The 16,144-nt window shown below is 42.0% G+C and overlaps 1 protein-coding gene across 3 annotated transcripts in view; it reads right to left on the bottom strand.

Annotated features, from left to right (window-relative positions):
* Positions 1-357: 357 nt before the first annotated feature.
* RASEF (RAS and EF-hand domain containing) overlaps positions 358-16,144 on the bottom strand; it is a 56,073-nt gene continuing 40,286 nt past the window's right edge. Inside the window, exons 11-18 of one of the 3 annotated variants that reach the window (XR_011473406.1) lie at positions 15,837-15,968; positions 15,593-15,737; positions 14,280-14,361; positions 12,965-13,079; positions 9,175-9,294; positions 6,692-6,768; positions 5,958-6,045; positions 3,004-3,092 (exon numbers count right to left, since the gene is read on the bottom strand). Coding sequence is in view for 1 of the 3 variants with exons in the window: in XM_070431445.1 (XP_070287546.1) it covers positions 2,987-3,092; positions 6,692-6,768; positions 9,175-9,294; positions 12,965-13,079; positions 14,280-14,361; positions 15,593-15,737; positions 15,837-15,968 (777 nt within the window). In the remaining 2 variants the exon portion in view is untranslated. Of the gene's footprint in view, positions 3,093-5,892; positions 6,046-6,691; positions 6,769-9,174; positions 9,295-12,964; positions 13,080-14,279; positions 14,362-15,592; positions 15,738-15,836; positions 15,969-16,144 lie in introns of all 3 variants that reach the window. The other 2 variants (XR_011473405.1, XM_070431445.1) reach the window with 2 other exon arrangements.

The raw sequence follows: 16,144 nt of genomic DNA, 5'->3' as shown, positions 1-16,144 counted from the left end.
AACATGAAATACAGTCTTGTGCCACACGCAAGAACAGACCAAAAATATGACTGTAGTCCCATAAGATCATAAGGGATTATAAGCAAAGAAGTTTGTTTGCAATGTTGAAAGAAAAGGCTGGACCCACTTGGATGTTGATTTTACTGCTAGCTTTGGGTGGTTTAAATAGGTGGGGAGGCTCAGCATGCTGTCCATTTACCGACGCATGCGCGCACAAAACACACACACACACACACATACTCACACACTCTTGTACACAAACTCAACTTCCCTCCCATTTCTTTTTCTTCCCTCCTAGTCTAGTAGTCCAGTTGCACGTCTCTCCCCCCCCCCCCCCCCCCCCGCATGTGTGTGTGTGTCTCTCTCTCTCCTCTCTCCTCTCCCTTTTACTATTTCCCCTCTCAAGCTTTATCTCTCAGGGTCTCTTTTGACCTCTATTCTCCCTTTCTCTCCCCTTCTTTCCTTCTCTCTCTGCCTTCCTAACCTTCCCTCCTCCTGATGTCTATTCTCCCTCCACAGCCCTCCCCGACTCAGTTCCCCACCCATGCACCTGGGCACACACACTTTATCTTTTGTAACATATTTTTACTGTACCTTTTATCTTTAGATGTGTCTAAATACACAAACTCTTATCAAAACATTTATCCGTGTTGGAACGGTTAAATATGACTGATTTGTCTATCAAAGGTGCCTGTGTAATCTAGGCAATTTGGGTGCACTGGCCATGCACTTGAGAATAAAGACCCAGGTAATACTTCTGTATCAAAGGGGTATTCGCATGTACAGATGGTAAGACAAACAGAGAGACACTGTGGTGAAAAATAATGGCCACACGGTAACGTGAACTAACACAGTTTTGTGCAGCTGCACCAAACACCTAGACGTGAGTTCCACGTGACTGACATACATGTCAGGTCCGTGCTAAACTGGTCTCCACAGAAGGCACCCAGGCAGGCAATGCATACCCTTCATCTCACTGTGTCCCCAAAATAAGCACCACTTCTTCTATGTGCAGTTTTACAGTTCCCCACAAGCAAGGCACTCTTTTTGGTCAGAAACATAAACTCTTTTTTTGGGGGGGTTGGGGCGGGAGGGGACCACCAAAAACATGAAGAGCAAACAGGAATCCATGGTGGAGTTGCTATAAGTAGATCAACTTTCCAGGAAAAAAACAAGAGGTCATCAACAGAGAAGAAGCGTGCTTTCAAAAGCTAAACGATGCTGTAGCCACTTATAATCTGTGTGTGCTACGTACCAGGTCAATCTTCATTAAAATAAATATGAAGGTTGTGGGATTTAAGGTTTGATCATAAAAATCATAAACAGGAGAAAAATAGCTACAATAAATTATTTTAATTCAACAAAAAGGGATGTTTCAGCTTACATATAACAGCTATTATTTAAGTTTTTCAGCAAACTACTTGGGGCCTGGACCTGCATAAACCAAGGTAAGCTCAGATCTCCAGCTGGGAATAACAATTGGTTCAGGCCACTGAAAACCAAAAACCAGGCTTCCCTGACCCACCTCAGGGTCGGGTGTTGACCCCTTTGGCTCTTAGAGACCTTTCAATGGGAAAGTGTGGGAGGTACCACAGGTTCTAGGAGAGCAAGACCAACCAGCTCTTTGGTGAGGAAGAATCACTAGTCACATTGAACAAAGGATCCCCACTCCTTTCCTAACCACACCTCCTCTCTTAGAGAGATGCTTTTCCAAGACCACGCACAGCACTTCTTCCCTTGCCCATTATTTAAGGCAGTGGATCCTGGCAGGGAGGGAGTGGAGGGATTTGCATTGTATTGGAGATCATGCTTTTAAATCATGGGAAGATTTGAAATAAGCACGCATCTTTTCCCTTGGCAAAATGTTAAATGGTTCTAAGAACTAATGTATTTTTTAATGAGATATAATTCATGTACCATTACATTCACCCTTTGAAAGGATACAATTCAGTGACTTTTAGTATATTCCAAAAGTTATGCAACCATTAATTCCAAAACATTCTCATCATCCCCCAAAAATGTCACACACCCATTAGCAGTTTCTCACTCTTGGTTCCTTGCTGTCCCCAGCCCTGGCAGCCACTCACTGGTGAGCTGTTTGAGTGAAGAGCGACAACCTTCCTGGGCATTGTACTCTCAGTCGTATGTGGCTTTCTATGTGTGTATTGTAATTTTTAACATCAAATTTAAACCAAGGACTTTGTAAGTATTCTGAGATTATAAAATATTCTCTTTTATACAGAACTATTTTTGTCACAAAAATGTTTTGTTTTACACATAGAAAAATAGATTTTTCTGTCTCTACCAAAGACTGAAAATTGCCCTTTTTCCCTCAATTAAATTCTGCTCTTATTTCAGAAGTGAGAAAAATCAATACTCCAATATTTTAAAAGTACAAACAACCAGAGTCTTTATTAACCATGGGCTATCACACTCTCCTCACTTCTAAAAAAAAAAAAAAAATGTGCTACAGAATGTGAGAGGGCCCAGGCCACGCTGCCTTGTTCTACAGATGAGGACACAGAACTAACATGGGCTGGTGACATGTCCACAACCACAAGCCTAGTTAACAGCAAAGCCAGGACCTTACCCCCTTTATCAGTACTCTTGTATTAAATATCTGAAGGGAATGCTGTCATAGGTTTTGTCAGCTCCCGCATGAATCTAATTATGCCCATGAGTTTCTTCTACAGCTTTGATCTGAGCATGTAATTTTTTTATCACTTAAAAAACATTTACACCTTATCGTTTAAGACCCTGTAAGGACAAGACAAGTATATTTAACCAGGGAGCCCAAATTGTTCATGGGAACATAGCGAAGAAGAGCCGAAGTTCTGGAGGAACCCACAGCAAGGTCCAGATCTCCCACATGTAACTCTCCATATGACAGTATCTGTAGGCTGCACCACGCCATGTGAGAAGCAAGTAAGTCACACACATTGTGTACTCTGGAAATGAAGACTTCACAAGGCAAGGAGTTTGGGGTTTAACCCTTGCAACAATTCTTCATGTGGGATGACTGTTTGGAACTGCTCCCACTCAGGTTGGTAATGGACTTGCTGTCATCCTCATCAGTTCTTTTTTTCACTTCCCTGGAGAGAGAGAGAGAGAGAGAGGTAGAGGCAGAGGTAAAAGTAGAGGAGATAGAAGGGGGATTACTGAGACAAACCTCAACCACAGATGGCTCTGTGGAAATAAAAGCAGCACTGCTGAGCATTGCCATCCGGACACTGGTGTAAATGCTTTCTAGGTGTTGACTTATTTAATCATCACAAGAACCATGTGGATCTGTTGTGCCCCATGTTACATTGGATATATGAGGAGCTCCCTGAGGTCACACAGCAGGAGAGGTGGTTCGGCTGGGATTCACAGCATGCAGGCTGGCTCCAACTCCAGCATTCTGAGCACCAGGCTGCAGACTCACACATGCACACACTCATGCATATACAGGTGCATACACATGTGTACACACATGCACGCTCACACATGCATACCGGCCGCACATGCACACTCACACATGCATGCACAGACCACACATGTACACACACACGCACATTCACACAAGTATGCACAGGTGCATGCATGTGTGTACACATACATGCACAGACCCACATGCACAGGTACATACATATGTGTGCACACACAGACTCCTCTCGCTCTCTTCTGTGGTTTCACATGCTTTAGTCTGCCACACGCACAGCCTACTACTTACTACCCCAGACCTGGCTCCCATCTCTGGCTGATACTTGCTGACATTAACAAGAAGCAATGATGACTTTGTAACCATTCTTTAATTATACATGATCATGGAAGTAACAATGGATGGTTAAAATCCAGGAAAAAAAATCTTCCTTTTATAGCTTCCTAAATTTCTTTTAGAATTAACAGACAGTGTGGGTGTCCTAGCATCTCAATAGAAAAATTGAGAAATTGCATTTCTAAGAGAAACTTTTCCTGGGATTGAGAGTTTTTCTAAGAACAAGCAAAGTAGCTCAGGATGTCACATTTCTGGCCTCCCTCCCAAAAGGAATCCTTCAGATGGTGCACATCCAGAAACCCATCTCCTTCAATTTCATGACATGATGCGGTGTGGAAGGCACCACGCTGGGAGTTATCTTATGAGATGTAAATCGAGGACGTATATGTTTTGCATTTTACATAACATTCTAAAGGCTGTAAAACTTTTTAAATATTCATTTAACTTGAGGAGACTATACCATTTCCATTTAAGACTTAGGCACTTTGACAAGCAGCTTTGAAGATGGAGTATAAAGCAAATTATAGTCTTTACCCATTTTCTTTCTTTATAATGTTCATACTTAACACACTGCTAATAACTAAATTTTAGAGACCTTAAACCAGGCTATATGCAATACAAACAATAAGAAACTCAATGATAAGCAATTCACAAGTGCCCTCGTTATTGAAATGCTGTGCACACAGGTGTTTTACATAAACCCAAGCCTGTGTGGAAGCTACACCATAAACAGCTGCAGAAGCAAATGGGGAAGGCCGGTTACAGCCTCTCCCATCTTTATGATATAATAAAGAAAATCGATCCAGCACTCTGGGTGTGACCACGGCAATTTGAAGCAATTTAACTTTAATATGACCCTATGAGACAATTCAGCATTACATAGCGATTATTCTATTCAGGGGAGTATAGACGTTTGTATATACAATCAGACTGTTGGTTCTATATGGGGCCTGGGAGATCATTTCCTTCAGCCCCACCCTCATTTTACAGATTAGAGAAGCCTACAGGACGATAGGGAACTGTTCAAGACTTTATAGCTATTCAGGGGTAGATATAAGGCTCGACTTTGAGCCTCTTGACACCACAATCCTCCAACATTCTGGGCAGCAGCGCACAGCCATGCACAGGGCCTGCTCAGCAGGCCCCTTTCCTGCTCAGACAGAGTAGCAATTAAGCACCACACTGCCTAAGGCTAAGACAGCACTGAGCCCCTGCCTAGCTTTGGGCCCAATCATGCTCTAAGGCAGCAGTTGCCAACCTTTTGGACCTCACAGACCACTGGTTGGCGGCCGCTGCTCTAAAGACCTGCAGGCCCTTCCTACACCCATCTGCCTCCCTGGGCACACACCATCACCTGCATCCAGGAATTCTCATGTACATTTTAATGAAACACCAATACAACCATCTGAGAAAAAGAAAAGGGAACACCTACCAACTCAAAAGTATTCCATCTTTAGTTCATTTCATTAATTCTTTCCCCTTCCTCATTTACTAACTATATCCTGTTTGACCAAAATAGCTGTGCACCCAAAGGTGCATGGAATCCATTATTTCATCTAATTTCTGAAGGTTTCATTTTGGCTCTCAACAAATGTGATATTAGCCCATGATTCTCCTACTAAGCAAAGGCAAAAAAATATATATAACTCACTTGACTTTATATGTTTAAATATTTGTTTACTTTTTTTTTCTACCTGTTCTAGGTCATATTCAAAGTTAGCACTGTTTTTGCTCTAAATAAAGATGATTTCCAGATTTCCAGTGTGGTGGGGCAGGTGGCTCTCTCTCTTGGATTGATGTCAAAGGAGATAATGTTCAAAGACTCTGAGTTGAAGCTCAGAGGCATCTTTCAGGCCCTGCCACAAACCAATTCTAAGTAGGCCATTCAAGGTCCTGGGGGCCCTTTCCTGATTTTCCCAGGCCACAGTCTCCCCAGGGCCCCAAGCCAAGCCTTCTATTAATAGAATTCTATTCTAAGAAGCATTATACACATCAAGTCACTAATACAAAAGCAGAATTTAAAACACTGCAAGGTATTTTAACCGCCAATATATACTAGCAGAAGAGGCCAATTATCGTACTAAAGTTAAGATTCTTGTAAAACCTCACAAGTGATCAGTAAAAGCACTATATACCTAAAATTACGTTTTTGCTGTGTCAGCAATTAAAGATCATCGGCCTGGATTTTGTTAACACATACTTCGATTTTTTTTCTTTCTTTGTTTTTCTTTTTAATATTTAATCCCTTTAGGCCAGTAAAGAATCATCTTTTCATTTGTGGCAGAAAACTAGGCAGAAGAGATAAACATAACATACCATGTTGTTATTTCCTAAGAATACTCTAAGGATTAAAACATTTATATCCAAGTTCCTCAATAATGAAATATTCTAATCTACATTCCAAAATGTTATTAACACCATTGCCTTAGCTAAATAATTACCTGCATAATAAATAAAGTGCTTCCAACTGGCATATACACAATTTGTTTTACTGAGGTTTTCTTTCCTTTACCCTGGAAAATGTCATAATACTTATATTCATAATAGTTTATTTTAAACACTATTATATTTATAATACTATTATATTTTAAACACTATTATGTTTATAATAGTGTTTAAAATCTGGTTCCTATAAATAATTCGTACAAGTAAACTATTAGCTTTGTGGTGACATTATGCAAAAACATCAATGACACCTCAGATGCACCTGCTTTGTTTGGCAGTAAAGGTATGCTTGCCAATGTTCACAGTGATTGTGCAGCATTACCAGTTTTTATAATATCTACATTTAATTGTTTCTCTAACCCCTACTGAAAGACAAGACAGTGTTTTCCAATGTAGAGTCATGTCATGGTCAAGAGGTTTGACATGAGAACCAACTAAATGAAAACTCAAGTCTACATCCAGTTTTCCAAATAAGAGACAAAACTTTACCGTGCAAGATGGAGAACAGCTTCCACTATATTCGAACCATCTTTGGCACTTGTTTCACAGAATAATGCCCCATAGTTCTGTGGAAAAGAAACAGATACTATTAAACAAAGCCTTTGTTTAGGTTTCCTGAAAGTTTAGCTTATAATTAATAAACAAGATAAAAATATTTTCCTGTTGAGTACACTGAGTGAGTAGTAGCTAAGAAGTTTGATTCAGAGTTTCAATAATTAAAAAGAAATGACTAGTTTGAACCTCATTATTCCAGAAATAGTTCCTAGACACGGTAGTTTTCAGTTTGCATTTTAAAAAACCACAATACAAAATTTCATGTTTTAAGAAACTCATTTCCAATAGTTGCACACATGCTACCCAATGTTCGCTATCAAATCATTTGAGAGAGATGAAAAATGATCACTTACACTCAGGAATGGAAAGTCCACAAAAAGTATGTCTGCGTTTGGCCAGCAGCTAACGCATGTCCCCTTTCACACCATCCTTTCCTATCAAGATTCAGCAGCCTGCATGTGGCTAAACCAATGGACACTTTCTAGACCTTTATTATTCAACCTTCCAGAGGCATGTGTGTGATCACTGATTCTATCACTCTCCTGCTTCCAACCCCTCAATGCTTCCCTTCCAGTCAAGTCATGTTCAACTGCTTTACAACGGCCGACAGGACCTAGCTCGTATGTGGCCTCAGCCAGCCTCCCAGCCTCACCTGCCACCATTCTCTCTCACTCACGATGCTCCAGTTACCCTGGCCCTCCCTCATTTCCCCAACGCTCCAAATGCCCCCCCATCTCAGGGCCTTAGCACCTGCCGTTCACATTGCCTAGGTTACCCCTACACCCATCCACCCTCTTCCCCAGACTGACTCCCACCTACCTTTGGATCTTAGGTAATCCTCCCTTAAAGTTAAGATTGTTTCCTAACCCTGAAAAGGCCCTGTTAGGTCTTCCCGTTATAAAACCTCAGAGCCATCTGTATTCTTCCTGCATAGCACTGATCACAATTATAACTGATAAAGTTACTTTTGTGTGTCTTTATCTAACAAGCAGGAGACAGTTTCCCTTAGGAAAGGAGAATATCATGTGCTGTGGGCATGGGTGTGGGTCACACAGTCTTGTCCGGGGTAAAGGGAGGGTGTGAAGGCTGCTCTGGAGCAGGGAGAGAGAGAGGGCTCAAACAGTAGGGAAACCCCACTGTGGGACCTTTGCCCACAAGCCCCCAGATCCATAGAAAAACCTATTAAAAAATCACAAAATGAATGGATTCCCAGTAGAAATGGGTAGTGCTGCTGCTGGGTTCTATAGTTATGATGATATGGGGTGAGGCAGAGAATGCCTTTCAGGAAACAGGAGGGTATACGTGACCAGATCATAAGTAAGCAAACCTTGGAAACTGAGAAAGCATGGGGCGGAAATAACACTGGTTAGTGGACAGAAATGATGAGATCTCTAAAGTGGCATGTGAGATCTCTAGAGTCTGACATGGGATTACATGCGTTTAATGCCTGTCTCCCCCAGACAATAAACTACAGGAGGACAAGGACGGACTATTTTATTCTCTGTTCTTTGCTCAGCACACAATGAAGTGCTTGCCACATGGTAGACACAATTAAATACGTTTTGAATGAATCTCTTCTGTATTCATTGCCTAGTTCTGATGCTTATAATATTTGGTTCACAGTTCCAAAATTTAAAACAAGCATGATCTCCCAACTCAGAATAGTGAAATTCAAACTTCTTTTTAAAGTGCACATGTATTTGCTATCAAGAAGCCAGGCAACAATGATAGCAGTGTCACATGAGACTGCGATGGTTGTGAACTCCGCATCTGATCAAGGAGCATCTGATTCCTTGTAGGGTAGGACAAGTCATAAGGAGGCCACGAAGCATTCTGACACAGTGATAATAATGGGATGGTAAACACTGCCCACAGTAGTCATTTGGACAGGAGTAAGCTCCATCCTCTACACAAATGTAAAACCAAAAATAAGTCTAGTTATTCCAACTAAACACAAACCTGACAGGGGGAAACATACACAGCACAAAAGTCTTCCTATTCTCTTCCCACCAGGTGACGCATTGCACCATCTTCTGCCCCTTGGCATAGTAACCCTCTGGAACCAAGCCCATCTTTTCAAAATAGGACACCCGTTCCTTTTCCTTTAGCTGGAGACAAGGGCTAGAGAAGGATTCCAAGAACTGGGTGTGAGTGAGGAGGAAGACGTGATCATTCTGGCTCCACTTTATCAATGATAGGCAATGGGAGGAAAGGATGGAGTGATCGATTTACATCTATGAGGGATTTAATCCTTGGGGCAATTACGTGAATTCATAAGGTGGGGGGACATTGAGAGTTCTTCCTGTATAAGGACAGGAGCCCCATCAAACAGGGTGCAGGCTCATCAAAGAACCGCTTAAGCAAAGGTGGACAAAAGCAAAAAGCCCCTTCCAACCCGGACCCGCTCTCACTCTTACCATGGCCAGCTTTTCTCCAAAGTACGCTGGGACGCACTTCTCTCCCTCTGCAGCAGCAGACTCACGAAGATCAGCCTTGTTTCCCACCAACATGATAGGGATACTCTCGGTGGCTGCATCCTACCACAAAGCAAAGGAAAAAAGTGTGCACACATCAAACACTGGACAAGTGAGGACAATGACGACAGCAGCCGCCGTGTCCAAAGCCCCTGTGTGCCACATGATGGATCAACACGATCTTTAAAGCCCCATATCTCTAAAAAGAGCTAAGCACTTTCCCGTTGCCAGGTGAGGACACTGACATTCAAAGGTTTTAAATAGGAACTTGTAAGGGCCTGGGCCAGGGTCTAAATTGACTGTATCCCCCTTCCTGCTACACAAACCAATATAAACTCAAGAAGCATGACCTCATCATTTCCTACACGTTCCACTCTGCACAACAGTGATTACACGTCAACTTCATTATCCCAGATGCAAAACATGGAAGTAAATTCCTCAGCTGCTACAGGACCAAAATGAAATTTGAAAGTTCTGTACTCGCTGCTCTCTGGTTTACAACAAAAGCAAAGTAAGAAGGTCCTAGAAGTCAACATTTTTCCTATGAGGAGTCAGTTACCACTCTACTCAAAGTAACAGCTTCTCAGGTTACTGCTTCCAAAACAGCCCATGCCAACTGTCACACTGCCCCACATTCTCAGTGGAGCTGGGGTGGAAGGGCAGATGTGAGAGGCAGAGCTGAGTTTGAGACCCCTCCCCTCCCACCTCCTGGCCACTCACTGGCTGTGTGAAATCAGGCCAGTCTTTTCATGTTTTTGCCTCAATATCCCTATGTGTACAATGAAGAGGTTAATTAAAGGCACATCCCATCTCATTAGCCTATAATGAGAATAAGAGAATATAACCTGCATCGCACAGAAAAATGGGTTTCTGGTTCCTAAACAGGAGAAGCGGCAGCCCTGGCTAAGACATTACTCTTTGCAGTCCCTAAGGACACTCAGGTGCTCACTCCGTTTGGTGTCTTACCCGACACAGGATCAAGAAATAAGCCTTCAACATAATGAAGGTATCTTTGACTTCCCTTCTCTTCACACTCCTTTGCCTCTAACTGAAGGCACCACCTGGGTGTGGTAAGGGCAGAGGAGAGAGGGAGTCAAAGGCCCTCTCCAAACCTACCCCACCCATCCACTAGTGTGTTAATTAATTGTGTTCTTTGACACTCTTCCAGGGACCTAAGGGATGTCATTGGGAAGCCATTAAGCAAATATTCTCTTAAGTTAGCTAAGAATCCAGCGTCTAAATGACTTCCCCAAATCACACAGGTAAATATCTCCTTCAAGTCTTGACTCAAATAACACCTTCTCGGGAGGCCAGGACCACACTAATGAAAACTGCATCCTGCTACCTCACCAGGAGGCCCTTCACCCTGCCTTCTTTTCTACTATAATATTTATCACTTTCCATCATTCTACTTATTTTATTCACTTATGTTTGTTTCTTGTTATGTCTCTCTTCCTAAAGTACAAGCTCCATAAGGATAGGGCTCTTTAACAGATATATCCCAACAGAGGAGGTAACCCCAAAATATTTTTGAATGTGTAAAAGTCAGGATGAAATCTCATGTCTCAACTGTCTCCATTCAACTTTTACCCAAACATTCAATCAGTAAATTATTCATGACAGGTAAGTAAAATGGGCATAATTTTATTTTATCCATGATTTTATAACAGTTTTAACCTAGTGCTTTTCAATTAAAGTGTATTAATTATTAATTCAGAGGGTCTACTCACCACTGACATTCTACTTCCTCTCAATCCTCTCCTCTATCTTTTATACAGTGGCCATATAAATTGTCCCTGCAGAATTTCCTCAAATTGGAAAGGGTGAGCCATGGCTAAGGTTCGTTGCGCCCATTATTTTTCTAAGATGAAAGTTAAATGCCAAGTGGACTCCAATATTTTCTCTATAACAAATTCAATAATTCATCTTGAATACAGTTTTCTTACTCTTCGGACCCTGTGAAAGGTGCTACCAGCAGCTGAAAAGGTCACTTACCCTGTGCGAGCTGCTCAGCAAATTAGGGCATTGGGCTCCTGGCACACACTACAGCTGGTCACTAAGGGCTCCTGCGGGGCCGTGGCTGGCCCTGCCTTTTATACTTCCTTTTCTTGAGCGTAATCCAAAGATTTTAAATGAAAACTAGTTCCAACAATTTCAATAAGTTTTGCTGTAATTTTAACTACCCATCTGTATGAGTTAGTTGGAATTTTCCATTATTCTCTGGGCTCACTGCTCTGTCCCAGGGAGGTCCACTTGAGTACATGCCTCTCCTTCATGAGCTGACTACACTTCAGATTCCTTTCTGGACTTCAAAAGCTTCTTCTCACCCTGATGCTTTATTAAGGGAGCAACCATATTGAATTAGAAGGTCCCATTCAAGCCCCCATTCCAACCCTACCCACTATATAACCACCAGCCAGTGCCATATACTTCCTATGCCTCAGGTTTCTCATAGTAAGTGCAAATAATACCATGTTTCCTCCTTTCTCAGATACGTTACTGAGATGAATATAACATGGAAAATTTTTATGAAATAAAAATATTATATAAATGCCTACACATTTCACTGTATTTAAAATTTTAAGTCATGATATTTCAGTAGGAAAATATGCACATTTATTTATCACTAAGTTTTACTGCCAATTACAATGTCACTTCTCATATCACTTTTTTTGTACAGGGTATGAAATAGGCCTAAATGAAGAATTCAGAAACAAACTGGAGATCAGACAAGAATAAGTTCTCTGTTTAGCTACCTCTGCACCTAATGCCTGTTAAAAATTATAGATAATAGACCTACTTGAAAAATTGTATTAGCCATTAGTTTCAGGTATGTTTCTCAAGTAAGTATGCTGAACCCAAGCTTAAACTATTGTTTTATGTTGATTAATAACTGTTGGCAGCACTCTAACTATGGCCAAATAATTTCCCACTTTTAAAAATTATTTACCATGAAACCAAAGGAAATGAAAGCTCCTCAGTTCAAAAGAAAGCACAAATAGTACCACACATGTTAAAAATACCAACTGGTTTTTCAATGGTACCTTGGGATGTGTAAAGACCCAAATCACTACCGGAGTAAGGGAAAAAACACAGTTGCGATAGAATGAGGGCCTCGTACCCGCTCATACCAGGTGCTGTCTCACCTGTGTGTCTAGTGCACATGGAAGCACCTGTACTCATCCAACCATGTTACACACCCAGACCCTGTACACACCCAGTCATGCTACACACCCAGCCCCTGTACACACCTAACATGCTACCCACCCAGCTTTGTACACATCCAACCATGCTACACACCCAGCCCCTGTACACACCTAACATGCTACCCACCCAGCTTTGTACACATCCAACCATGCTACCCATCCAGCCCTGTAATATCCAACCATGCTACACACCCAGCCCCAGCAGCTTCGTTTGTAAGAGCTGCTGCTTCCCAGGTGACCTGCATTTCCATTTGCTTCTGATTTTATCTGTAAGAAATCCCAGAAGTTTTATTCCCAGAAGGTCCTTTAGTTGTGTCCTTGGCCTTGCAGGAACTTGCCCAGCTACTGAGAGAGAACAATCCTGCCAAGTGCCCCTGGGAACTCTGCCTCCAACATCCCCTTCTCTGTCACAGCTTGGATCAATGGGTTCTCATCACATTCCTTTCAACGAGGAAGAGAACCAGCATTTTCCAGCATGGTCTATAGCTCCCCAGGCAATTTCCTGTCTCTCTGTTTTGATTTCTTACCTCAATCATATCCACCCATTCTCGTACGTTAAGAAAGCTTTTCTCACACGTGACGTCATACAACAGCAAGACTCCATCTGCTCTTCTGAAGTAGGACTTGGCAATACTTCTGAATCTGGGTAAGAGAGAAGCATTTACAGAAAGTATCTAATCAGTCTGTTTGCTGCCGCTCCATTCTTCATCGCTTCTGCCCTCACTCACCTTTTTCTCATCTTCTCTAATAAGCCCCAAGTGAAAAAATTTGAGGGCAATTTATCACTGTAGAAGTCATCTCCGAGGCCCAGACTGACCCAGTGACAGGTAACAGGATGAGAATCTGGGCTACTGATTTTAAAAAGCCAATCATCTGTTCCACCAAACAACCCCAAGAATGTCTACAAACCCCAAAACATAACCAGGACAAGGATGACACTGTAATTTCTGAAAGTTCCAGCCTCAGCTAAAACCTACCAAAACCCATGAGTAGGACACAGAGAAGGGTGGAAGGAGATGCACATTAGAGAAAATGGTCTTCTAGGCTTGAGGAGGGTGGAAGAACAATGTGGATGCCACCATGCACCAGGCACATTACATACATGGAGGTGAGGGACTCACTAAGGTGAGAGCATACTGCAACCTACATGTCTTTCTCTAAACCAAGTGCAATATTTTATATTGTCTTAGTTAGGGCCATGTCAGCTACAAGTATTTTTTAAACGTTGGAATGCTCAGTCTGCTGCAGAACAGGAGCTCCACGTGGGCAGGTATTTGTGTCCTATTGCGAAGATTCACTGATGAATCTTAGCAGCCTAAATGGTGCCTGGTGCAGAGGTAGGTAGGCACCCCATACTTACTTGTTGAACAGCTGGATAGATTCTGCTCCCAAAGAGTTAGACAATACTAAAACCTACAGGAAATCCTTCTGGTCAAGGGCAATAAATGCAAGATAAGGTACCATCACCAGGTGCGACTCTGCTGTTTAGTTTGTGCCTCTGCCCTGGAACCAAGGGAAGCTGTCTTCTATTGTGCCCCACCGAGCAGCTCCTCATGCTGTCACTGCATTCAGAGATGTCACCTCACTAAATTCTCTTGTTAGGAAAGGGCCTCTCTCTTCCCAACTGAACATAAGCTTCATGGAAGCCTAAGATCCTTTTTCTCACCGAGCTGATAGATGAGTGAAAGAGGTAAGGAAGTGAGCATTCTTGAAATTCTAAGGTACCATCTAACTGTATGGTGCCTTATAATTACATCGTGATAAGCACAGAAAACACCGAGTGGGCTGCGAAGCTTGTCTGTGTAAGCCTAAGCAGGGCCCAAGCTCTCCGGAAGCACTTGCCTCTCCTGACCGGCTGTGTCCCAGAGCTGCAGGACTGTGCGCTCTCCATCCACAATGAGGGTCTTCATCTGAAAGTCAACTCCTGCAAAGGAACAGAAGAGAACACGGAGAACAGGATGTAAATCATTCCACTGGTTTTTACTTTCAAGTTCTCTTTAGATGAGACAGGAGTCAATAAAGCAAAGAGCCCAGGGAGATAGAGAGAAATGAGCATGGCCTCATAGAGAATGACTTCACATACTAATTATCAGTCAGACCCCACAACTGCACGGGATGCACTATCTGCAGGCTGGCTGACTTGGTGAAGAATCTAGTCTATGGACAAAGGAAAAAAAATCTACATTTGATTTGTCATGCAATTAGGGAACTGTTATATCTGTGTGCGCATGTACATAAATATGTGTATGTGTATATATGTATATGATTATGTATATATGCCATATATACATATATAGCAACTGAAACGCATATTAGAGTCTTTTTATGAATCAAATTGAAGTGAACTTTCGGCTTTGTTATTTTGAGTGGTCTAAATAAAGAACCATAAATTTACAAAGATGCCCATGTTAAAGAGGGTAACCAATCTTTTCTAACATTTCTGGTTATCGAAATAAGAACATTTTAGATAAACAAGAAAAAGAAATGGTAATTTGCATATCTTCAACTCCTTCTACTGATTATTATGCAAATTTGGGAAATTAGGACATAATTTCTGCCTTATTCTGAAAGGTAATACATTCCATTGTAAAGGAGGGAGGTAGAAAACTTCTATGATTTTGACTACAGTGACAAACTAGCCATCAATAATGTCCCTTTACCAATATCAAGCGACATCTTATGAGAAAAGCTTTCCCTGGCCACCCTGCATAAAAGCACACCTCTCCCTAAACCTCTTTTTTTAAATTATTATTTGTTTTTCATCCATTTCCCTCCTTTGAGATGTAAACTCCTTGCAGGCTGGGATGTAGTCAACTCTGTTCATTGTGTATCCTTAGCACCTGTAACAGCAACTGGCTCACAGTAGGACTCAGGAAATGTTTGCTGAATAAATGAACTTGTCCTCTCAGGCTCTAAGCTCTAACCTGTCATCAACTGCTAAGTAGATACCTCTGTTCTTTGTCAGTCTCCCTTTCCTAAAGCTGGGCCTTCACCAAAACAGGAGAGGACCATTCTATAGACAAGGACACGCACACATCTATCTATATGTGTGGGGAAAGAGATTGACCTGTGTATCTGTGTATATAACCCCTAAAGAAAATAAAACCAAGCTAAAGAAGTCATTTCCCCATTAAAATCTGAAAAAGGAACCATACCCAATGTGGCACTTATATTTCCTCGAAATTCATTCTTGCAAAGTCTCATGAGGAAACTAGACTTCCCCACTGCGGCATCCCCCGCGAGCACGATCTTGTAAGCCTTCTGTGAGCTGGAAGACCTGTTCTCATCCGCCATGTCTGTCTAGGGGGAAAAGACACGGTGAGTGACAAAGGGAGTGCCAGTTTCCTTCCTAACAAGTTACAAGACACAGAAAATTATTTGTGTTCATGAACCACCTACCTGGGGTGAAAGTGCCAAGATGGGCTTTCTTGGATAACTAGCAACGCTGTCTTCACTAACAGGGGGCTTCCAGTCTAAGACCGAAGCCACACCATCTGAACCATACGTCTCTTCATCCCTTATATCAGGAACCTGTTTTTTTTAAAAAAGTTAGCTGTTAACGCCTCTCATTACACATATGCATCATAGGTTCAAGAAAAGAAAAAGATAGAGCTGAATGTGTAGTCCATGCCGCTATGGAACAGAGTGCTCCACAAGTCAATCGATGAGGATTTCTCCTTAAATCAGTGGAGGAAAAAAACCATTCT

Source organism: Myotis yumanensis, unplaced genomic scaffold, assembly GCF_028538775.1.
Source record: "Myotis yumanensis isolate MYYU_CA2020_CCGP unplaced genomic scaffold, mMyoYum1.0.hap1 SCAF_12, whole genome shotgun sequence".
NCBI classification, from domain to species: Eukaryota; Metazoa; Chordata; class Mammalia; order Chiroptera; family Vespertilionidae; genus Myotis; species Myotis yumanensis.
The sequence above is the reverse complement of the archived record's forward strand: the minus strand, read 5'-3'. Positions and strand labels throughout refer to the sequence as shown.